Here is a 24,233-nt window from a genome sequence, read left to right on the forward strand (position 1 = left end):
TGTGTAATGAATCATTGAAATCAGTTTGATAAATCTTTGTGATGATTGCAATCTGTGTGATGACCGGCAAAATCTGTGTGATGATCAGTTGGACAATTGCTATCTGTGTGATGACCAGCAAAATTTGTGTGATGATCAGCTGGACATTGCTATCTATGTGATGTCCCTTGGAATCTGTGTAATGATCAGTAGGATGATGGCTATCTGTGTGATGATCGGTGGAATCTGTGTGATGATCAGTGTGATGACTGCTCGGTAGCGGAGCTGAATTGTTATTAAGTTAACAATAGTAGAGAAGACTGCTGTGATGGCCGGGGCGACCTACGGACGTTAGGGTGTGGATTTATGATGACTACTATGATTTGAATTGCTTGACTTAGTGTGACATTCTGAACTAAATTATATGCAGGGTTTACCATAAATTGTTTTGCTTGTTTTTAAATGTGATTGCTTTGTTTCTTCTTAATTGTATTGATTGATGGTTTGATTTATCTTAAGAGCCATAGTGGTGATGAATTGTACTATGTGGTGAGGATAGGAAGGTGGTTCATTGAGTTTCACCTTTGATGTCATGTTGATGACAAAAGTTTCTAGTGGGAAGGGAATGAGTGTGATTTGGAATTCGCCGTAGTGCGTTAGAATGATATCAAACTTTGCTTGAGGAAGTCTTGTTTGATTGAATTTGTGTAATGGGACGCTAGTTGGAGAATCTGAGCGTGAGGCTTTAGTCACCAGTTGACTTACGTAGGTATGATATGGAAAGATATGAAATTGATGGTTGTAGGGGTGAGTTTATCTCATGCTTTGTTTCTTGATTGAAATGTGATTCGTGTGGGTTTATCCAGTGATTCGTGTGAGTTTATCTCGTGATTTGCGTGGATCTATTTCGTGTTTTGCGTGAGTTATTTGAGTTACTCATACGGGCTTGCAAAAGCTTACCGGATTTATTGTGTGGCAACCCGGTGCACCATTCAAATGGTGTAGGGGTTAGTTCTGCAGGTCAGGGTAATCGTGGCTGAAGTTGAGGTTGCGTGCTGGCAGCATTACAGTAGGAAGCCAATTGTGTGACTTTACCATTGATAGGGACTTCCGTTGTGTAGTTTACTCTGAGGAGTATTTACGTTTTATTTTGTTGTTGACAATTTAATTCATAAAACTCGTGTAATTTATTGACATTGAGGGTTCAGGGCATCAGTATGTACTTGGATTAAACGGAAAATGATTCCAGGTATTTTGTATTGATGACTGAACGTTCACACATGTATAATTATGAGATTATATATCGATTTTTATTTGTGCTAAAAATCAGGGGCGTGACAAGTTATCTTGTGATGATGGTAGTGAGAAGTTATCGATGTAGATATATTGTTAATTGGAAAAATATCTCATATGAGTAGTTATTAAATATTTTTCATTCTTTTAATTGTTTTGTTAGTATTTTGTTATTTACTTTAATAACCTTCAAATATTAAAAATAATTTGAAACTAATATATGGTGTGGGAGTCTTTATGTCTTTTCATGCTCATTTTAATTAATAAAGTGGGTCCTCTTAATAATAGTATATGTGTGTGTGTGTGTATTGTTGTAAATATTATTATTTATATGGTTGTCCACATAAATACTCATTAGTTATGTATTTTAATGTAAACCCTACCTCTATATAAAAGAGGTTAATGAGACTGATTGAAAATACTTCTACTTCCCCCAAACTATTCTCTCTTCATCTTCTTTCTACTTTATAACATATATATATTCAAATTTTCTTGGCTAAGGATGTGTCCTTACCTTAGCCTTAGGAACGGATTTTCAGTTTTGTCCACTTTTCGATCATATATTCATATTTTAAACGTTGAGTTCTTAGTTCCTAATGTATAGATCATCTCGGTAAAATTTCAGCCAAATTGATGATCGTTAAGGCATCCAAATTTGCAATTTACAAGAACAAACTGAATCTGTAGAACCGGAACCGTTAGTGTATATTGTAGTAATTTGCAGTTTTAAATACCTTAATGATTATCAATTTAGTTGAAATTTTGCAAAGATGATCTATACATTAAGATCTAAAACTGAACGGTTAAGATGTGAATATATGATCGAAAAGTGGCCAAAAACTGGAAATCCATACCTAAGCTTTGGTAAGGATATCCTTAGCCAAGAAGGACTGTATATATATTTTCTTAAAATTTTTTTTTTAAAAACTTGAAGGAGAGATGATCCCATCATTCATGAAGCTACTCTGCTATTTCTCGTGTCTCACTGCAACTAACGATGACATTCATGTGTTACTAAAGAGTGTGACACTTGTAGTTTTTTACAACTCTCTTTTATAACATGTATTTTATAAGGATTAATTTCAGTTTACCCCCTGAGGTTTGGGGGTGTCATCATTTCACCTCCTCTATTTTCAATTTTGAATTTTTACTCCCTAAACTTTCCAATTTCAATCAGCCATGTCCAATTTCTACTATTCCGTCGAAATTGGACGTTGAGTTTGACTTTTGAGGGCTAAAATGGTCATTTCAACATAAAAAATTAAAAAAATAAATTTTTTTTCTTCTGTTTTTTAGTTTTTTTTTTTTTTTCTGTTTCTTTTTTTTTTACTTTTTTTTTTTTTAAAATTTTGTCTTCAACCTATACACCACAAGTTATAATATGTTTACAAAAAAAAAAAAAAAATACTCTAGGTGGTTGAAAGCCGCTCGTTGGTCTACGATATTTGTGATATATCTTTGATAAAGTGAAGAATTTGAGGATATATCCCCAATAAAGTGAAGAAATATCTGTGTAAAATCATTTTTGGTCTATGATATTTGTGATATATCTCCATTAAATTGAAGAATTTTATGATATATCTCCAATAAAGTGAAGAAATATCTGTAAAAAAATGATTTTACACTTTATCTGTAAATATCTGTATATCCCCAATAAAGTGAAGAAATATTTGTGTAAAATCATTTTTTACAGATATTTATTTACAGATAAAGTGTAAAATTATTTTTTACAGATATTTCTTCACTTTATTAGGGATATATCCTAAATTCTTCACTTTATTGGAGATATGTCACAAATATCATAGACCAGCTAGCGGCTTTCAACTACCAGAGTATTTTTTTATTTTTATAAACCTATTATAACTTGTGGTGTATACGTTGAAGACAAAATAAAAATAAATAAAATGAAGAAACAGAAAAAAAAACTAAGAAACATAAAAAAGAAAAAAAAATAAAAAACAGAATTTTTTTTTATTTTTTAAAATTTTTTTATGTTGAAATGACCATTTTAGCCCTCAAAAGTCAAACTTAACGTCCAATTTGGACGGAATAGTAGAAATTGGACACGGCTGATTGAAATTGGAAAATTTAGGGGGTAAAAATTCAAAATTGAAAGTAGAGGGGGTGCCCAAACCTAAGGGGGATAAACTGAAATTAATCCATTTTATAACGTGTCACACAGGCCATGAGGCCGACTCAAAAACTATTGCTCAATGCCTTGTCATCCCGTAAATTTTCTTACTGTATAAATAAACTCAATAAGCACAAATTAAGGTAAATTAAGAAAAATTAATTTCAAAATGTGTAAAAATTAAGCAGATCCCGAACTTCTTGCATGCAAAACTTTCTCCTTTCCTTCCATCAAATGCAACCTTTTACTATTTCCAGATTGGTCTCAATAAGAACATGCAAGCTCCAAATCTCCACCGCTCCATTCTAAACCTATCAAACCCCAACCCTACACGTGTCAAACATCCCAGATCTACTAGGTCCCACATCAACCTCGTTCCAAGTCAACCAAAAATGTGACCTCTCGTCTTCTCCAAATCTGTGATTCGTCTTCCTCTGTTTTGGGCTTTGGCAGAGTCCTCTGTTTTTAGTGCAAACAGAGATAGCCACGAAACCAGAGACTATGACACTAGTGCTGGTCAATCTAACTAGTATTATGCAGCGAGCTGATGAGTCCCTTTTGCCTGGAGCCTACAAAAAAGTAGGAGCCTCTCTTCACACAGACCCAACTAGGTTGGGCTCTCTGACTCTATTTCGATCCATTGTCCAATCTTCCTACTACCCACTTGCTACTTATCTTGCTACGCATCACAACCGAGCCCATGTCATTGCTCTTGGTGCTTATCTTTCTATGGGCTGCCGCCACTTTTCTCGCTGGCTTCTTCATGTACGCAGAACATTGCATTGGTTGTATTCGTATTTTAAACTCTACCATTCTGACATAAGAACCTGTTTCATTTACTTGATTCCAGATTATAATTCAACATTTAGTTGTCTGATTTGGTTATTAGGTTGCTATTTCGAGAGGTTTAAATGGTATTGGAATTGTCATAGTCATTCCTGCCATTCAGTCACTTGTTGCTGACTCAACAGATGATAACAACCAATATGGTACAACATTTGGATGGTTACAACTAACAGGAAATCTAGGCTCCATAATAGGTGGTCTTTTTTCTATACTAATAGCCTCCACTTCAGTAATAGGTATAGATAGTTGGAGAATTGCTTTCCATCTGGTTGGGCTTATTAGTGTCATAGTCGGTATATTGGTTCGCCTCTTCGCTAATGATCCGCACTATATAGAGAACAATGGTAGAACTAAAGATGAAATGCCGTGTACTTTTTCAGAAGAAGTGAAGAACCTGATTAAAGAATCCAAGTCAGTTATCAGAATCCCAACTTTTCAAATACTCATTGCTCAGGCTGTCTTTGGATCATTCCTCTGGTCAGGTTTGTCATTTGTGCGCTCCTTTGTGGTTGGAGCTTATTGGCTTCTCCCACAAAGAAACGGAAGTTCTTTGGACCATATTTATAATTGGCGCCTCACTTGGAAGTCTCTTTGGAGGAAAAATGGGGGATGTCCTTGCAAAACTGACGCAGTCGGAAGTAACCTGGGTTTACAAGCAATAAACCCTAAAAAACATAGTTCTGGAATCCACCAAAGAAAGAGAAAAATCTCTAATATTTATTAAATTTGATGTGATAAACTGATTCTAATACAAATCATGATGGTGCTTATATAGGCATCCAAAACCCTAAATCATAACCTATCAAGAAATCCTAAAGAATCTAAATTAAAAAGGAAACTAAAAACCTAAAATAAAAGAATTCTAAAACAAATATAAAACTAGCCTAAAAATATTAAATCCCGAATCGGATAATTAAAACGACATATTTTGGCCTAAATCTGTTAGGGCTCACTAAAGTGAGTCTTGAAGATCTCGTCGTTCCCATTCCAGAAAGGTATCATGGGTCTCAAACGGACATTCTGGCCAAAATTTACTCCAATCTGATTCACAATCTAGAACCTAACTTTTTGCACGAAAAACCTGAAAAGTCCAAAACTGTTCAAGGAAATCCTAATTTGTTTTTAACCCAAACTCTAGGTTACTTGACCTAGTGGTAATAGGATTTAATTAGAAGGATCTATAATCCTAATCAATATAAAATTACTTTCCTTGTATTATTGAAATTCTACGCATTGTAATCCTCTATATAAAGAGGCCCTTATTATCAATGAGAATACACAGCGAATTTCTCTCAATTTCTGATTCCCTAAAACACGTTATCAGCACGAAGTTCTAACCCTGAAACCCTAATTTCATAGCCCTCAAATTCCAACATCCACCATCCCACATATTGAAGCCCTAGCCTCAAAGAATGCAGAACCGGCGGCGGAACCACCGGAACAGGCCGAAAAGCCCCTGAATCGGCCGTTGGAAAAATCGGAACGGCCCCTGCCCTCTGCAAGCACCTTCCGAGTCCTGCTGAGGTCCCTGCACGACCTTGCCGAGATCTGCTGAGTGCTGCTGAGCCTCTGTCGACAGCCCTGCAAGCATCTGCCGAGAGCCCTGCATACTTCCTGTCGAGTGCTGCCGACATCTGCCGAGAAGCCCAGAGCGCACCTACCGACACCTGCAAGAGCTGCGTAGCAGCCCTGCAGCAGCTCCGCACAAGCCCTGCAGCAGCTCCGCACAAGCCCTGCAAGGCTCTGCCACCTCTGCCTGCAGCCACCACCAACTCTGCTCCGGCCACCGACGATCACCGTTCGACCACCACTTTTCTGACGACCTCCAGCACAGTTTTCCGGCCATCTACAGTAACTTTTTCCAGTCAAAATTTCCAGCCAATTTTCATGGTAAACTTTTCTAAAAGTTCCCATTTTTGAAGTTTTTCAATTTCTTCTTCTTTTTCTCGGGGACTTCCAACATCCCTTCTTCTACCCCCCTTTTCTTCTTCATAAAGGAGACCAAAAGCCGAACTGTGGGGTTCGTGCTAACTCCAAGCTTGGAGCTTGTAGATTCCTCCAAACTTAGAGTTTGTTGAGAAGAAAAACGATTGATCACATACATCATTGTTTCTATCTAATCCAAAACCCCTCTTAGAATCGGATTTTCTTGGAAGCGACTACGCTCAGAAAATCTCTAATTTCTTGGAAGCGACTACACTCAGAAATTTATTTGTTTTTCGTGGTAGCCTTTTTCGCTCCGAAACTAACCTTACTTTCTTTTTGTTTTTCAGGATGAGTAACCTGAACAAGTTGAGCTTCGCTCCACTAGAGACAATAGGCCAGGATACCACAAATGGGTCCGTGATGTGCGCCAACATCTTAAAGCTGATAGGATCTTGAGTACGATCCAAGAGCCAAGTCAGGACGTGCTTACTCCTCAACAAGCTGCTGCTTTTGAAGCAAATAGAGCTACGAGAGAGGCTAATGAAGCAAAAGCCATCATTCTCATGACAAGGCACATGAATGACGCGCTCCAGAATGAGTACCTCAATGAAAAAGACCCAATAAAACTATGGGTAGAACTTGAGCAGCGTTTTGGCAACGTCCGTGATTCCCTGCTTCTAGACTTAGAAGTGAGATGGTATAGCCTCCGCTTCTGTGATTTCAAGTCTGTACTTGACTACAATTCAGAAGCACTTCGTATCAAGTCTTTGATGGAATTTTGTGGACAGAAAATCACTGATACGATGTTGATCGAGAAGACTCTCTCCACCTTCCCCGTCTCTGCATTGATGGTAGACAAAAACTATCAGATTGATGTCAATGCTAGACGCATCACAAGATTTCATAAGCTAATTGGTGCCTGAACGTAGCTGAAAAGCACGACAACATACTTGTGAAGAACTATAACTCTAGACACGTGGTAACCAAGTCAAATCCGGAGTCTAATTATAGTCGCGTCCCCAAGGGAGGATGCAAGGAGCGAAACTCTAAGAATAGGGATAATTCTGGACGTTCTGGTCCATATACTCGCCCTAAAGAGGAAGGAAACCGCCAAGATAGGCGTGCACGGAACTGTAGAGGTGAACATGTGAAGAGAGAGAGAGGTCAAGTCTCCGGTTATGGTGGTGACGCCACCAAAGGCCATAACCGTCCGCATAGCACTCCCAAGGCGCCTCGATCAAGGGAACCTAACCATAATGATGCTTGTCTCAGATGTGGATCAACTGGACATTGGGCAAAGGCATGTAGAGCATCCCAGAATGTTGCAAACGCATACAAAATGTATCGTGAAGCAAGGGAGACAAATTACATGGAACAAGAAGATCAAGATGGAGATCTCGATCTAAAGGTGGAAGACTTCAAGAATCAAGACCCAGAAACTGGTGATTTTGATTAAGTCTTTTTATTTTCCAAGAGATGTAGGCAATTGCCATATTATTTTTATAGTAGATGCCAATGGTATTAGTCTTTCTTCAAAGTAGGTGTACTCAATGTAAGTGTGATGTCTAGGAAGGTTTTGAGATAAGTGGTACTTAAATGAGATTTGCTCCACCGACATCTCTCTACTCACCTGGTCACGTTTACATTGGAATTACCGAAAGGAGTTAGACGACTATCGTTGTTTTGCATTAACTAGTTTATTGGATTAGATTTTCTTTAGTCAAAAGAAACAATGATGTAATTCCGTTTGGCTTATTAGTAAAAGTTGAGTTCTTTTCTTTATGACTCCTTTTTAATTATGAGCTTTTCTTTTAGGAATGGATGAACTACAGTGTCTTGCGGATAGTGCGATTACGCACACCATTCTTCGAGATAGGCAATTATTCTTAGAGATGTTGCCTACATATTCCTCTGTGACTACGATGGCTGGGCCATCAGGTTTAGTTCAAGGACATGGAATGGTCCAATTCCTTTTGCCAAATGGCACCTTGATTAAAGTCACTGAAGCTCTCTACGCTCCTAAGGCAAATTGAACCTTATTGAGCTTTAAAGATATAAGAGCCAACGGATTCCATGCAGAAACGCATAATGAGAACGGAAAAGAGTTCCTTTGCATCACCTCTAATGATTGCGGATGAAAGCGCATCTTAGAGAAGCTTATGTGTCAATCTAGTGGACTCTATGTCACTACAATTCGACCTATTAAATCCAATAATGTAATAAGAGAAGATCTCTTGGATTCTGACACATATTGGCTTTGACATGATCGACTAGGACACCCTGGTCATGATATGATGCTCCATATACTAAAGACTTCACACGAACATCCATTCTTCAGAGTGAGAAGAAGCAAGGATCGAAAATTGATCCTTGGAATTAGCAAGACCGCAACAATTGCAGCATCTGGTGCTGCAGCCGTCTTGGGACGCCATAGGGCTGCTCAAGTTCCATGTGATGACACCATCATTGGCACCAACCATGAGCATGATGCCATGGTTGTTCCTCCTGGTGGCCATGACGCCACACATACCAATTTTCATGGCTCTAACGCCATAATGGGAGATGTAGTCACACATTTTGCTTCTAATAGCGTTATGAACACTCAGGCCCAACCAAAATTCTCATTGGTTACTTCTAACGCCTCTCGCTCATTTTACAAAGCCTGTTCCTTCGGGAAACTAGGACCGAGACCGTCCTACGCAAAGGATCCCAAAATAGTCATTCCGTTCTTACAGAGAATCCAAGGGGATATCTGTGGACCAATTCAACCATCATGCAGACCTTTTAAATATTTTATGGTATTGGTTGATGCGTCGACATGCTGGTCACATGTCGCGCTGTTGTCCACTCGAAATGCTGCTTATGCTAAACTCCTCGCCCAGATTATCCGTCTACGGGCTCACTACCCTGATCATCCTATTAAGTCAATTTGACTTGATAATGCTGGGGAGTTTACATCGAAAATCTTCGATGACTATTGCATGTCACTGGGGATTGACGTAGAGCATCCAGTTCCCCATGTTCATACCCAAAATGGTCTCGCAGAAGCCGCTATCAAATAACTACAGATGATAGCTCAGACATTGGTTATGCGCACCAATCTTCCTGTTTATGCTTGGGGATATGCAATATTGCATGCAGCGATACTAATTCGTCTACGACCCGCTACAACCCAATCTTATTTTGCGTTATAGCTAGTAACTGGGTACGAGCCTGATATCTCGCACTTACGCATTTTTGGGTGTGTTATTTATGTGCCTATTACGCCGCCACAGCGTACTAAGATGGGTCCACAACGACGAATGGGCATTTATGTTGGATATGAATCTCCAACTATCATCCGCTACCTTGAATCCTTGACAGGCGATCTCTTTACCGCTAGATTTGCGGATTGTCACTTTGATGAGACAGTCTTCCCGTCGTTAGGGGGAGATAAGAACATAGATGTTCAACAGGAATGACAGGAATTGTCGTGATTTGTCCCCACTATGTCTCATCTTGATCCCCGTACCGCACAATCCTAACTTGAAGTACGAAGAATAATCGAGCTCCAGAATGTAGCAGATACTCTGCCTGATGCGTTTTCTGATATTGCTAAAGTGACGAGATCACACATACCTGCTGCAAACATGCCTGCAAGGATTAATGTTCCAAATACTGGACATCACGCCACCCCTGTGACACCAGGAGATGGCGCCATTACCCAACATGGCAATGATGTGGCATCTATGGCCGCAGGTCCCGCAAGGAAGCGCGGTAGACCAATTGGTTCGAAGGGTACTCACCCTAGAAAGAGAGCAAATGAGGCACAAACAAATCCTTTGATCATTGATACTCAAATCTGTCCCATGAGAATGTTCCGGATTATGGTTATGTCCAAGAGACATCATTGGGGGACGTCTCAATGTCAGAACTTATTCCTGAGAATGTAGAGATCTCTGTAAATTACACTAGTGTATATGGGACGTGGGAAAGAAGCTCCATCATCATTGATGATGTATTCGTGTATTCAGTGGCGCATGAGATTATTGAGGCCGATGACATCGAACCACGCTCTGTTGATGAATGTCAATGGAAAGCTGATTGGCCAAAATGGGAAGATGTGATCCAGGCAGAACTTGATTCTCTAACGAAAAGAAAGGTATTCGGACCAGTTGTGCCAATACCGCCCAACACCAAACCAGTTGGTCACAAATGAGTATTCGTTAGAAGCATAATGAGAAAAATGAGATTGTAAGGTTCAAAGCTCGCCTTGTGGGGCAAGGCTTCTCACAACGCCCTGGAATCGACTATGAGGAGACATATTCTCCCGTAATGGACGTCATAACGTTCCGCTACCTTGTCAATTTGGTACTTTCCGAAAAACTGAATATGCAGCTTATGGATGTGGTTACTGGGTATCTATATGGGGATCTAGATACAGAAATATACATGAAGGTCCCAGATGGACTTCAGTTACCCAAATCAAGTGGCTCTAAACCACGGAGCAAGTTTGCAATTAGATTGAAACGCTCACTATATGGATTAAAACAATCCGGACGGATGTGGTATAACCGTCTAAGTGACTACTTGATTGGATAGGGATATGTTAACAACGAACTATGCCCATGTGTGTTCATAAAAAGGACAAGTTATGGATTTGCAATAGTAGCGGTTTATGTCGATGACATGAATATAATTGGCACCCTTAAAGAGTTAAGGGAAACCGCTGAATACTTGAAATCTGAGTTTGAGATGAAAGATCTTGGGAAAACAAGGTTTTGCCTCGGTTTGGAACTTGAGCACCATAGAGATGGTATCCTGATTCATCAATCAGCTTATATCCAAAAGATGCTTAGGCGTTTCAACACTGATAAGATTAAGCATTCAAGCACCCCAATGGTCGTCTGTAGACTTGATCTGAAGAAGGATCCATTTCATCCAAAAGATGACGATGAAGAAGTGCTAGAGGCAGAAGTGCCCTACCTTAGTGGAATAGGCGCATTATTGTACTTAGCACAATGCACAAGACATGACATCTCATTCACTATGAACTTGTTAGCTAGATATAGGTCTGCGCCAACACGACACCATTGGACTGGTGTTAAAGATATCTTTCGATACCTGAGTGGTACAATTGATATGGACTTGTTCTATCCCTATAGAGAGAAGATGGATTCAGACCCATCAAATGACAGGGATGCTATACATGGTGGAGTGCGTTCCCTCTCCCCATCCCAAAACGATATAAGTGTTTTGGAAGGTTTTGCTGATGCTGGGTATCTCTCTGACCCACACAAAGGTCGCTTCCAAACTGGCTATGTTTTCACCATGGGAAAGACCGCGATATCTTGGAGGTCTACAAAGCAGACCTTAGTCGCTACCTCTTCGAATCATGCAGAGATTATTGCTCTTCACGAAGCAGTTCGTGAATGTATGTGGCTTCGATCCATAGTTATGCATGTTTGAAGCAATTGTGGTCTGAAGTCTACCATAGATGAGCCAACGAGCATTTATGAGGATAATGCTGCTTGCATTGAACAAATGAAGCAAGGCTATATCAAAGGCGACAACACCAAGCATATATCGCCCAAATTCTTCTACAATCAGCAACAACAGAAGCTCCTCAAGATCAAAGTGAATCAAGTTTGATCTGAAGACAATGTTGCAGACCTATTTACTAAGTCATTGCCCAAATCCACGTTCGAGAAACATGTGGCAAGAATTGGCTTGTGGAAATTATCTGAACTCCCATGATCGTAGTCATCAGGGGGAGGCGCAGACATCAGGGAGAGATGTTTACATGTTCGTCTCGAATTGTGAAGGGTGTGTTGTGCTCTTTTTCCCCTTCGATCGAGGTTATTTTTGTCCCACTGGGTTTTTGTTACTCGGCAAGGTTTTTAATGAGGAAACGAGAGAAGCACCGTGTTTGGGCAACACAAGGGGGAGTGTTCAAGGAAATCCTAATTTGTGTTTAGCCCAAACTCTAGGTTACTTGACCTAGTGGTAATAGGATTTAATTAGAAGGATCTAGAATCCTAATCAATGTAGAATACTTTCCTTGTATGATTGAGATTCTATGCATTGTAATCCTCTATATAAAGAGGCCCCTATTATAAATGAGAATACACAGTAAATTTCTCTCAATTTCTGATTCCCTAAAACAAAAACCAAATTTTCTTGGATATTGTAGCGGCTAGTAACCTCATTATGCGTGAATTACCTATTTTCCAATCACTTTTCTTGATTCCATGCCGCTTCTTTATTTTTCTAGTTTTCCGGCTAAACCAGGCCAATTCTTGTCTTACATCATTAAGAAGAGATTACTTGTCATGTGATTGACATGGACGACACTAATGTGCTTTTTGGAAGACCATGGCATGAAAGCGTCAAAGGTGGGTATTGCAAAGCCAACACATATTTATTTAGGTGGGAGTCGCATAAAATTAAAATCAAGCTTGGAAGGAAGAACATCAAGAATGAACATCCTGAGTTGTGTGAAAAGGAACATGAAGAAGCCACTTTGAAGATTGAAGAGAAACTCATTAAGGACAAGGAAGCTGATTCATTCATCACATCGATATCCATGTCATGCATGCCTAATTGTGTTCAAGATCAACCCAAGGAGAAGTCAATGCCCATTCCTTTTCAAGTGGAGGAGTTCAGGTTTCAAGATGCTTATTCCAAACTTGTCTACGGTATTGGATTCATGATGATACCTTTTAATTTCAAGAATATTGAAGTTGATGGCTTATCATGTTTTATTCCTACTAATGATCGAGCTACATACAAGAGGAACTCGAGGTCGAGTTCTTTCCAAGTGGAGGAGACTGATGTAGGACTAGATTTTAGCCAATTTCAACAAAAAATCTTGAAAAGAAAGAAGCGTCTTCACATTAAGAAGAATAATTTGAATATTGGAAATTGGTTTTCAAATAGGTTCTTAATGATGAAATTAATCATAAATTACTCTTTTGGATATATCGGGATTCTTGAGCAAAATCTTGATTGGTATTCCAAGCGTAATATTATTTAGTATCTAGGATTCTATTTCCGATTTTTATTTAATCAGGTTTAATTAGGTTTCCTAGTTTTAGTCTACAATAAATTTTTCTTTCTATTTTCTAATTGTATTAGGTTTATGCTATGTGCCCTATATAAGGCACCTCTTAGATTGTAATTTTCATTCAAGTTATCAATAAAAAAACATCAAATGTTAGAAAAGTTTCTCTATATTTCTTACGGTTGTGTCCGTAATTGCTAGTGGATTCTAGCTCATCTCATATGGCTTTCGATGCTTGACGAAGCCTCTTACTACCGTGTTCACACTTCCCGCATCAAAAACCATTTCCCAATGCTCGGAGGATTGTTCTTTCACAGATAAGTGCAAGGTCAGCCATTCCTTTTGCAACTCTTTTGCTGTTGGGGTTGCCTGATGACCCATCCACCGACTTCATGCATGGGCTGGTATTGTTCATCATGGGATAGTTCACTTCCTGGAATGCTCCGGCAACTAACAAGTATGCATCCTTGTCCCATGGTCTCCTTTTTCTGTCTTATAGTGTTTAACAAGTACTTTTTTCTTCTTCTTTTTCCTCCTATTTTGTTGTGTGGTGGGGAAGAAAGAAAGAGTGAAATCTGTCATTGAGTGGTGTAACCGCACGTACATTTCTGCATATGATGTATGCATTCAAATTTAGTAGATACACTCATCCACCTTAGGTAATCTTATCTGCAAGCATCAGTTATTGTCGATGTAAATTTCCATTTAGGTATAAGGTACTAACACAAGTCTCAGTGCGACTGAATTGAAGGAACATTTAATGAGAGTTTGATACTTGGCATAGTGGCCAAATGATTTTTCACTTGTTTGCACAATATTAAGTAAAGTTTGGAAAAAGTTTCTTCTAGTCTTTGCTCAAATGAACTTTTGAAGAGGTTTGTTTTAACTATGTTTGAGATGTCTCTAAAGAAGGTTCCGTACTTGTTTCACAGATCAATTGTTTCAGATTTTCTATGTTGGGCTCAATTATTAGCAGTCTGGAATAGCAATGTTCTAGTAATACTAATATTAACACTTGCAGAGGACTCTAATTAGGTTGGAAAGGTCCTTCATGTGGAAATTTAACCTGCAACTTTTGTGAGCTTTACAAGTTGTGTCAACATTATAATTTCAAATCTTCTCAAGTCATTGTGTTATTCAAAAGTTTGTCGTCTTGATAGTTTGATTAGTTGATTGCAAGTCCTGAAGAAAAAGAAAGAATATTAAAGACAGAAAGCAGGAACATTAATTTAAAACATGGTGCTTTCTTGATGCTTGATTTTCTTGGTCTTCTTTTTCTTGTAGTCTTCTGGTTTTCTTCCCAAAACCGTGCGTAGAGATGGTGGCGCGCATGAGGTGATCCTTGGGTACAGTTCTAGGGTTTCAGGGCAAGAGGAGAGAAGAAAAGAGTTTTTGGCTTCTGATGTAAGGTTAGGACTCGTGCTGATAACGTGTTTTAGAGTAAGAGATTTGAGAGAAGATTGTAGAGAGAAATTGTTGTAACTTTCATTGATAATAGGAGCCTATATTTGTAGAGGATACAAGTACATAATCTTTGAGTACAAGGAATCCTATTCTAATTAGAACTAGAAATCTAGAACATTATCTCATATTACAACAATATAAAGTAATCCTAATTTGGTAAGACACACATAAATCAAATATTCTTTAACAGATTTGATCTGTTATAGTGTTTGTTAGATGTGTCACACAATGAAAATTCTATAGTAGATTTTTGAAGTTGAAGAAAATGTAGAAGTCGGTCATACCAAATATGATGTGATCAAGACTTGTGTTAGGGAGGTACTCATAGACAAGAAGCCTTTCATTTCCTTCCAAGCAGAAACCGAGAAGTCTAACTAAATTTCTGTGTTGAAGCCTGGCCACTAGTAAGACATCATTTTTGAATTCTAAATCTCCTTGTCCAGAATCCATAGAGAGCCTTTTCACTGCTATCTCTTCTCCCTTGGGAAGCTTACCCTGAGAAAGTTTTTGTACAAAATAGGAGATCCAAGGAAAATATAGGATAGTGTTAACGTTAGAGTCCGCGGGGGTCTCTAGTTAGCTTTAGAAAGAGAGAGAGAGAGAGAGTGACACGAGATGTATAGTACGTCCACTTGAATGTTACACTAGTGTGTTGAGCCTTGCGGCCCAAGGGGATTACATGAGATGTAATGTGATGATTTGAGTTGTGGGAGGAGGCATTCCTTTTATAGGTGAAGGAAGCCATCTCCTTTACATGGTTTTCGATCTGGGACAAGCAACCACCATTTCTAGTCTAGAAAGCCTATTTGTGAGGGCATGTTGGCAAGGCCGGAAAGGTGGCTTCCCAGCGACGGATTTGCGACTTCCGGATACCGTAGCATAGCTTGAACATAAGGCTACAAGATGCAAGTAGCGGTTGGATCCCATGAGGGTGTTGTTTATGCTTGGTGAGGTAGCGAACTAGCCTTGCTAGTAGAGGTATCTACAAGTCCCCGAAGTCCCCGAGTAAGAGGAGCTTCTTGGTTGGGGAGTTATAATCATGAAGTCATCAAGCATAAACAATGTTCGAGAGGCGCCTAGCCCCTACAAGTCCCCGAGCTCCGTAAGCAAGAAGGGACTCCTCTAACCTACACAATGAGACAAAAACGTGCATATGTAGAATTCTTGTTGTATTGGTTACCGCTCGTATTAATGGAATGCGAAAAGAATTCATTTTGTTGCAAACAACAAATGGTAGAAGAACTCAATATTCCATTAATGTGTATGAACATGTAAAATATTGGTAGTTGTATATGTGGATCTTATGGCCATATAACACGCACAATAGATAGTGGTAAGTGTAATGGGTGTCCAAAGTAATTTTGTGGGAGTAGTCCCGGTGACATAGAATGAAGCGTTTGTGAACTTGGGGCTTAAGTAAAACATGTTGGACATGATCAAGCAAGTTGGGTTGTTTGAGCAAGTTGGGTGTAGTTGAGTGTGAAGGCGCTGTGCGAGCATGCAAGGCGTGGCCCAAGCGCAAGTCGTGGCCATACTCGATACCCAGGCGAGTCGTAACCCGAGCAAGTCGTTTATCCGAGCATGTTTAATTAAGTCGTAAGTATCACAAGCTTCTAGATGCATGTCACATGAAAGTGCATTTAAGCATGTATGTGTGTAGCATGTACTTGTAGTAAAGTTGCTAATAACATTTTGTAGGCATGCTTAAGGGTCATAGAGACATGTATAGATATGGCAATAGCTTAATCGCAAGAGTGGAAAAGATAAGATAATGTTACTTATCTTATGCCGATTTGGAGCGAGTTGGAGGAGAAATTGGTATAAGTATCCAAATCATGTTGGAGTTGTCCAAGCATGACGCTCCCATGTTGTTTTGGCGAAGTTTCTTATTAGAAGGATGATGGTTTTGCCAACTTGAAAGGTGTTCGGTGATTATACCTCCTTAACACAAGATAGATGATTAGTAACTAATCCATGTAGTTTAATTGATTAAGCATGTGTATATGTAGTCTCATGTTTCGATGTTAAAAATGCTACAATTCTATACAATTGCTATCTCAAATATACGCACAACGTCAATTTATGGTTACACGCTTGAATTTCATAAGCACGCCCATGTGCAAATTTGTACTTTAGTTGAATCATGTGAAACAAAAATCTGAGATCTTATGTATTGTGCGGTCAAGATCTGTGACCAAACATCACCAATTATCAAGGATAATTAAAGAACTCACAGTAAGGCCATGTCCATGAGGTTAATAAAATATGGTGGCAAGTCTTGGTTTAGATGTCTAATGCTAGTTGAAGCATGAATAATTAATGAGCTAGTCTTTGACGCATGCACAGCAGCTAGTGTCCAGAAGAGGACAAAAGAGTGGCATTAATTGGTGCTTTGTGTTTGATTCAAAGTTATATGATGGGAAATGCAGCAGGCATGCGATGTGGCAAACAACAAGCCCATGCAATTTAATAAACAAGCTGGTGTACTTGTTTGTTTAAGAAGCATGCTTTGATTTGACTAAAGGAGCTGTATACGCATTGAAATATCTATAGCATATGCGTCTCTATTAATTAGCTGCACGTGATATTGTATGAGGCTAATAGAGGGTCCCTGCATAGCAATAAACACATAAAATACTACATGCCCATGGCTGGGTGTAGCGATCATAACACATGGAGGTGAGTGCGACGTGTGCGTTAGTATGTGTACGATCATGCTTTTTATAGGACTAAGTGGCATTGATGTTATGCAAAGTGCAGGCACATGGTGCCCTATCTGGTAGGAGGAGAACATGGCAGACACATGTCATTAAATTACAGAAACTTAGCTTTTTATCTTTTTGCTCTGAGTGTCCAGCAATCTGAGCGCGAAGGCAACCCCGAGCCAAGACTGGTGTCTGATCAAGAAGATTGAGCGACATGTGAGTTTTTGCTGCCTCAAGACGGGTGTTTGATCAGGAAGACTAGTGGTGGCTGCCGCTGATGGATCTTAGCGGAAGAGAAAGTTGCCGCTGACAGAGTAGCGGAAGAGTGTGCCGCTGATGGATCTTAGCGGGACAGAGTTGCTGCTGACTGGAGCTTTGTTTTGCTGCGGAATGAAGTTTTACGCTGCCCCTGGGTGTCACGGGCAGAGGCCGGTGTTACCGCTGACCGAGATCGGTGGTGCCGCTGAAGAAGTTTGGCGGTGTAAGGTGATGTGCTTGGCTGATGAAGCTGTCGGAGAAAGCTTGGCGGGTTTGATCCCTTGACCTGTTTGGCGGAGGTTTTGCCGCTGCTGTATCCTAGCGGTGTTTGTGGCTAGCGACAGACTTGGTGTGCAGCGAGGAGTCGGCGGTGAGAAGTCCAGCGGAGCGGAGCATGGTGCTCGGCGGAGTTGGCTAGCGGGTTGTTCGACGGAGCGGAGCTTGGTGCTCCGCGGAGCTGGCTAGCAGATTGTTCGGCGGAGCGGAGCATGGTGCTCAGCGGAGACCACCCAGTTGTGAAGCCCAGCGGAGAAGTTCGGCGGTGAAGCTCATCGAAGCTTTGGCCAGTGAGTGAAACTTAGCAGAGCAGGATGTCAGGGGGGGTTGCCCAGCGGGCAAGCTCGGCGGATGTGTGGGGCAGCAGAGCTTTTGCCGGCGGAGGTGGCTTAGCGGAAGATCATGGTAGAAGCGTTCAGCGGAGACTGTCGGCGCTGGAGCGTCAGCCATGGTGATTGTGGCACCTAGCGGTGTACGGTTTGCTGCTGATGATGATTGAAGAGTGCTAGTTTGACTGGAGGCTTTTCCGCTGATAGAGTTGAGCGGAAAAAGTGCCGCTGACTGGAGTTGGCGGTGGCTAACCTTGCTGCCACTTCAACGAGCTGCGATTGATGGTTGGAGATGGACAGCGGTGCCCGGCGGTGTTGCTGGTTGGTGTTGTCGGTGAGGCCTGGCTGGTGGTGTTTTTTAGCCAGCGGCGGAGCTCCAAAGTTTGGCGGAGCGGAGCGTTTGGCCAGCGGAGCTATTCGTAGGTGGTTAAGCGGAGCTTTTGGCCGGCGGAGGATTAGCCGCTGGCTGTGGTCAGCGGAGCTTTGGCAGAGATGGTTCTTTGGCGGAGAACTCTCAACGGTGGCTCCTTGGCTAGCAGTTGCTCTTAGCGGCAGACATCAGCCGATCATGGACGGCGGAGCTCTTGGCTAGTGGTAATGATTGAGTGCTGGGCTTGGTCAGTGGTAATGATTGGCTGGAGATGTTTGTTGAACTTTGCTCGTGGCGGAGCTTTGTTTTAGCAGTTGCCGCCGATGGCACCCAGTGGCAGAAGCCTTGGTTGGCTGTGTTTTCTTGAAGTTCGGCGGCGCCGTTGATTGAAGCTAGGCTAGTGTGGCTGCAAGGCCGCTAGACATGACCAAAAATGGAGGCTAGGTGTCCAAAGCAAATCTCTGGGTGTCCAGAGATGATTTGACCTCAAATTTTTTTTTAAATTACCACCGAAGATGGGTAACATTTGCCGCTGGGGCAGTGTGCCGCTAATCCTGGCATAGGGGCTTGACATCCAAGTTTTTTCTTTTTTTCTTTTTTGAGTTTTGCGTTGACTGTTGTTAACCACGTTTGTTCGACGTTGACCGAACTTGATCAGCCCTGAATGGCATTGACCGGCTCAAGTTATGAGTGGGTGTAGTGTTGACTTTTCTTTAACTTGAAACCTTGCACTGGGAACAAATTTATGTTGAAAAATTTTTGTTACCGCCAAGGATAGGGCTGGGTGCAATGCTTGCCAGCAGTTTATATAATAATTCAAAGGAAAAAAAGAAAATGGCAGTGAGCAATTTTGTTAACTCAAAGAAGAGAAGAAAGAACTCTTTTGAGCTTCATTAAGATAACTTAACTCAATGGTAAGTGACGAAGCCTTTGTGTTGGCTTCCCACAGACGGCGCCAATGTTAACGTTAGAGTCCACGGGGGTCTCTAGTTAGCTTTAGAGAGAGAGAGAGAGAGTGACACGAGATGTATAGTGGTTCGTCTCCCGCCTTAGCGGGAAACTACGTCCACTTGAATGTTACACTAATGTGTTGAGCCTTGCGACGCAAGGGGATTACATGAGATGTAATGTGATGATTTGAGTTGTGGGAGGAGGCATTCCTTTTATAGGTGAAGGAAGCCATCTCCTTTACATGGTTTTCGATGTGGGACAAGCAACCACCATTTCTAGTCTAGAAAGCCTATTTGTGAGGGCATGTTGGCAAGGCCGGAAAGATGGCTTCCCGGAGACGGATTTGCGACTTCCGGATACCGTAGCATAGCTTGAACATAAGGCTACAAGATGCAAGTAGCGGTTGGATCCCATGAGGGTGTTGTTTATGCTTGGTGAGGTAGCAAACTAGCCTTGCTAGTAGAGGTATCTACAGATAGTTAACTTAAATATAGTTAAGTTGGCACATAATTGATATGAATGATCATTTAAATATGTTGATGTATCCGTACCCTGTATACAGAACCAAAACCGCCCTGTCCGAGTTTATTTGCTTCAGAAAAATCATCTGTAGCAACTCTGATGGTGCCAAAGTCAAATTGCAAGGATTTTGCACTTCTACTTTCATCTGCACCTTCAGTGCCTAAAGAGCAATACAACAAGTTTGATCAGTTTCCAAAAGAGTTGTAACATAATTAAATCCAAGTGCTTAGTACATGCAGTAATAGGCCCTGCTCAAATCAAGTAGCTAGAATAAAAATGTCAGAGGAGTTCATTTTGTTTGACCAGTAGCTGGAAGCTTACTTTGATCAAGTTTTTTATCTGTCTTCCTCGCTCTTAAATAAATGCAGATGCATACAATTATACCAGAGACACAGTGATTGGCACAACCACGAGGATTACAGTCCGCGAATTATTACTCTTCTTCGATTCTGCAAAAATTAGAATTCTTATTCTTTTGTAGTTAAGCATCCTGCCAGTTATATACACAAATACATTACCATGAGTCCATGACTATCAAATTATATAATGACTTCTTACTGGTTATCATCCACTAAAGTTTCAGAACCGAAAAGTTATGCAGGTAGCCAGGTACTATATATTAAAAATTTAAAATCACATAACATAGATGGATCTAGCCATTTAGCTTCATAATATGAAGCTAATCACCTTCTGCACCCAGTACTCTGCTAGAATTGTTTATTTTTTAGATGCCTTAAACATCACTCTAGCAAAAAATGAACGAAAGACGAACAGCAAATTTGGAAAAATCATCACACACACACACACACACACACACACATAAATGCAACAAATATACTTATGTACCTTCTGAATTTGTAGTATTGGTTGATGGTGAAGGCGGAGATATTGGTGGTGATGATGGAAGTGGTGCCACATTTGCAGGGTCGAGGAAGCTAGCAGGCTTATACCTAATGTTACAACTTGGTTTAAGAATTCTGGCCCCATCCTTCCCGTAACAGTAAGTTGTGATATCTCCATAAGCACCAACCAAGCAATCAGTGCAATCTTGCTCGGACAAATCTGGCGTGCACTGCGCTTGTGCATATATTGTCCTGAAATCTGAAGTGGTTGTGCTGTTTACTGCGAACTTACGAAGTGAACCACCTGCTGCAGCTTCACTACTCAATCTTTGGATTAGCTTCCAAAGCTCTTCAAAGAACCCTTCCACTTCCGATGATGCTATGTTTCTTGGACTCACGAGATAGAAAGGAGGGGAATCCTCCGTGAGGCCATAGAGGGATCGGTTTGAGTAGCGTAACATGCAAGTGTCATAAAAGACGAGAGCTTCTCTCTGTGAGCTTGTGGATTGAGTCATTGAGGCAGCTACGACAAGCATCCTCCAGGAAATCTCCTCTACAAAGTCCGGTTGCATAAACTTGGTTGGATGAGCTTTCGGCATAGGAGGAATTGTAAAAGCCATAGCCATTGCCGTTGGTGGAGACTAGTGTGGAGAGAAGGGTGTCTAAATTTGTTTGGTAGGTACTATTAGCGGTGTAGTTACCTTTTCCATTGGAACATGAATAGGCTGAAAACGATGGCTGAGGAAGGGATTGAGTGACCGCGAGTAACAGAAGAATAGAGTTGCTGAGGAAACCATTGTCATGGTGGGATTGCGTTGTTAAAGCGATGAAGGAAAACTATGGAGCTCTAAATATGAATCAAGCTCTAAACATGTTACTCGGTCTGTCCAGCTAGCCAAATCGATCAAGATTAACCTCATAAAACAAGTAAACTTTGTTCTAAAATGTTGATGGAGACTGGATTCACGGGACTACGAACAGACGAGTAGTGAGGTCTTTTTCAAGACTTGATCTTTGGGAAGAAAAGATAAAGAAGAATAATCCATGGATTGAAATTGTAGTGTGTTTGTGGAACGATGACTTTCTTTTGTACGTTCTTCCTTTTCTTTGCCATAGTTCGTGGTTTCCGTGCTAATGCATAATCTTGGTCCATAACCCTGTAAATGAAGGAGAGTAGGAAACTTCTTAAAGAAAAGGCTAACGCTTGTCAAAAAAAAAAGAAAAAAAGCTAAGGAAACGAAGCTTCTTCAAATTTTGATTTGTTATTAAATCAATTGTAAAATATACCATACTGTGCTGTTTATAAGAGCTACTTTTTGAAACCGAAAGAGGGAGACGAAGCCAAAACCTTCATAATAGAAACACAACATACAACTAGCTGAAGAAAATGAAATTGAGGATGAACTAAACTGTCACTATTATAATTCGAAATAACAAAAGGAGGAGCCAAATCCCATCAAACTGAACTAGTTAAAGTGGTACCAAAAAAGTTAATAAACAAATGAGAGCCACTGCAAAACCAATTTAAAGCAACAGAATAGCAACCGACTTAGCCCTCTTTTTTGATTAATGTCTATATATACCATGTTCTTCCTCATTCATTCATTTATTTAAGCACGTATCTAGACAATAAATGAATGAATCGCCCTGTTCAGTACCAAAGTGAATCAAACGGATGGATGCTAATTAAATTACATTATGATCGAAAAAGTGCTGTTATATCGATCAATCTTCAAGCTCTAGCGAGGATTTACTTCAGTGATTAATGAAGCATCATCATTTTTGGTTACTTCGAGAGAGACAAAGTTTCTCCTAGATCCGACGCTACTATACATTAAAAAATGCTGGTTTTAAGGGTACTGGGAGACTGAGAGAGTAGCTATTCAACATGAGGATAACTGAAGCCATGGTTGGTTTATCAGCTAGATTTTCTTGCACACATAACAGTCCAATGTGTACGCATCTCATTATTTCAGTTTTTGAACCATTCTTCAATGTGGGATCTATCACATTTGAAGGTGTCCCTTCCCTCCAGCTTTTCCATGCCTGCATTAATTTGTGCATTATATATAAAGTCAGAGACGGAGTTTTCTTGCTCGTCACCAAAACTATATATGTATCATTTCACTTACATAACTTGGAAGAGTCTCCACATTCTCTCCACACTTGAGGAAAGAAAACTTTACATAGCTTGGAAAGAGTCCACATTCTCTCAATGAGCAAAGCAACTATTTTTCTGTCCACTTATTATCTCCAAATTCAACACGCCAAAAACTATAGACATCAGATTGAGCAGAAAAATGTCCATGCATCACATATTCGGGAACCAAAATGCGTTTCCTAGGAAGTTAAAGTCAGATTAACCATTTCGCATAACCCAGATTTCAATCTCACAGAACCTGTCCCCTCTAAGAATGATCCAACTCACCACTAAAGTTTTGATAGCCAAATTTTGTACATTCTGTACCAGCCAACAAAACATTGTTCATTCAATAAAAATTGTGAAGACATCCATAATTCCATATGAAGTCACTCTAAATTCAAGACACATGGTGGCAACTAGTGAACAAATTGTGTGACTGCAGTGTAGCAATATAACATGATTAACATCCTTCTTGAAATCTAGATCAGTACATAACTACCGAAGATCACTCAAAATTTAAGACAACCCAAAACTAATTTTGAAAACCCCAAAATCATAAATTACCAATCAACTCACACTCCCAGGACCCATATTTCAATTAGAAAATAAGTCAAGAAGGGAATAACTAAAACTAAATCCAACCAACCTTCATTGGTCTGGGCATTGGTGACCACAAGGTCGAAATCAGTACGCCTTCTCCTTCCAGTCTCTTGTAGAGCAATAATCTGCAAATTCATCAATTCTTCATCTGTTGATGAATTAGCAAGTTTCCAAAATTCCTCATTTTCAGCATCTGAAGACGAATCTGAAAAAATTTCAACCCATGTTCATGATATTCAAGAACAGAGAAGAAATTTTGTAGCAAGATTGTTTCTTTCTGTGGAGTTTCTGTGTTTTGTGTGAGATGTAGGAAGAGAGAGGCGCGAAGGAAAGACGGTGAAACAATAAAAAAAATAAATGACCATAAGAGTTCAAGCTGTCAAATTTGACAGGGGAAAGCTTTTATGTCACATTTCACGTGTAAATGACATGTGGGTTGGAGGAGAGTTTGGGCTGTCAAAACTATTCGTCGGATTTCCACCACTCCGTCGGAGAAGGTCTAACTGATATGAGGTTGTCCTCTGGCTTTGTCATCCTTGGTCATATGTCACACTCG

General features: G+C 40.3%; 1 protein-coding gene, 1 long non-coding RNA gene and 1 pseudogene across 2 annotated transcripts; 1 reads left to right on the forward strand and 2 right to left on the reverse strand.

Moving 5' to 3' along the window:
- The first annotated feature begins 3,678 nt into the window (after window positions 1–3,678).
- LOC112184016 lies at window positions 3,679–13,642 on the forward strand (annotated as a pseudogene).
- A 1,276-nt stretch (window positions 13,643–14,918) lies between these two features.
- On the reverse strand, window positions 14,919–21,560 carry LOC112184017 (cysteine-rich receptor-like protein kinase 29). Its single transcript, XM_040513338.1, has 6 exons — window positions 20,939–21,560; window positions 20,122–20,252; window positions 19,993–20,039; window positions 18,503–18,781; window positions 17,991–18,201; window positions 14,919–15,176 (listed from the first exon to the last, which is right to left on the reverse strand). Exons 1-6 carry the CDS (start codon window positions 21,558–21,560, stop codon window positions 14,919–14,921), a joined length of 1,548 nt encoding a protein of 515 aa, XP_040369272.1.
- Window positions 21,561–22,371: 811 nt separating this feature from the next.
- LOC112186277 lies at window positions 22,372–24,195 on the reverse strand. The gene is made up of 3 exons (XR_005806119.1): window positions 23,724–24,195; window positions 23,067–23,395; window positions 22,372–22,980 (listed from the first exon to the last, which is right to left on the reverse strand). It is a non-coding gene; the product is annotated as an uncharacterized LOC112186277 (long non-coding RNA).
- Window positions 24,196–24,233: the final 38 nt, after the last annotated feature.

The sequence above is a fragment of the Rosa chinensis genome, chromosome 2 (assembly GCF_002994745.2).
Source record: "Rosa chinensis cultivar Old Blush chromosome 2, RchiOBHm-V2, whole genome shotgun sequence".
Classification (NCBI taxonomy): Eukaryota; Viridiplantae; Streptophyta; class Magnoliopsida; order Rosales; family Rosaceae; genus Rosa; species Rosa chinensis.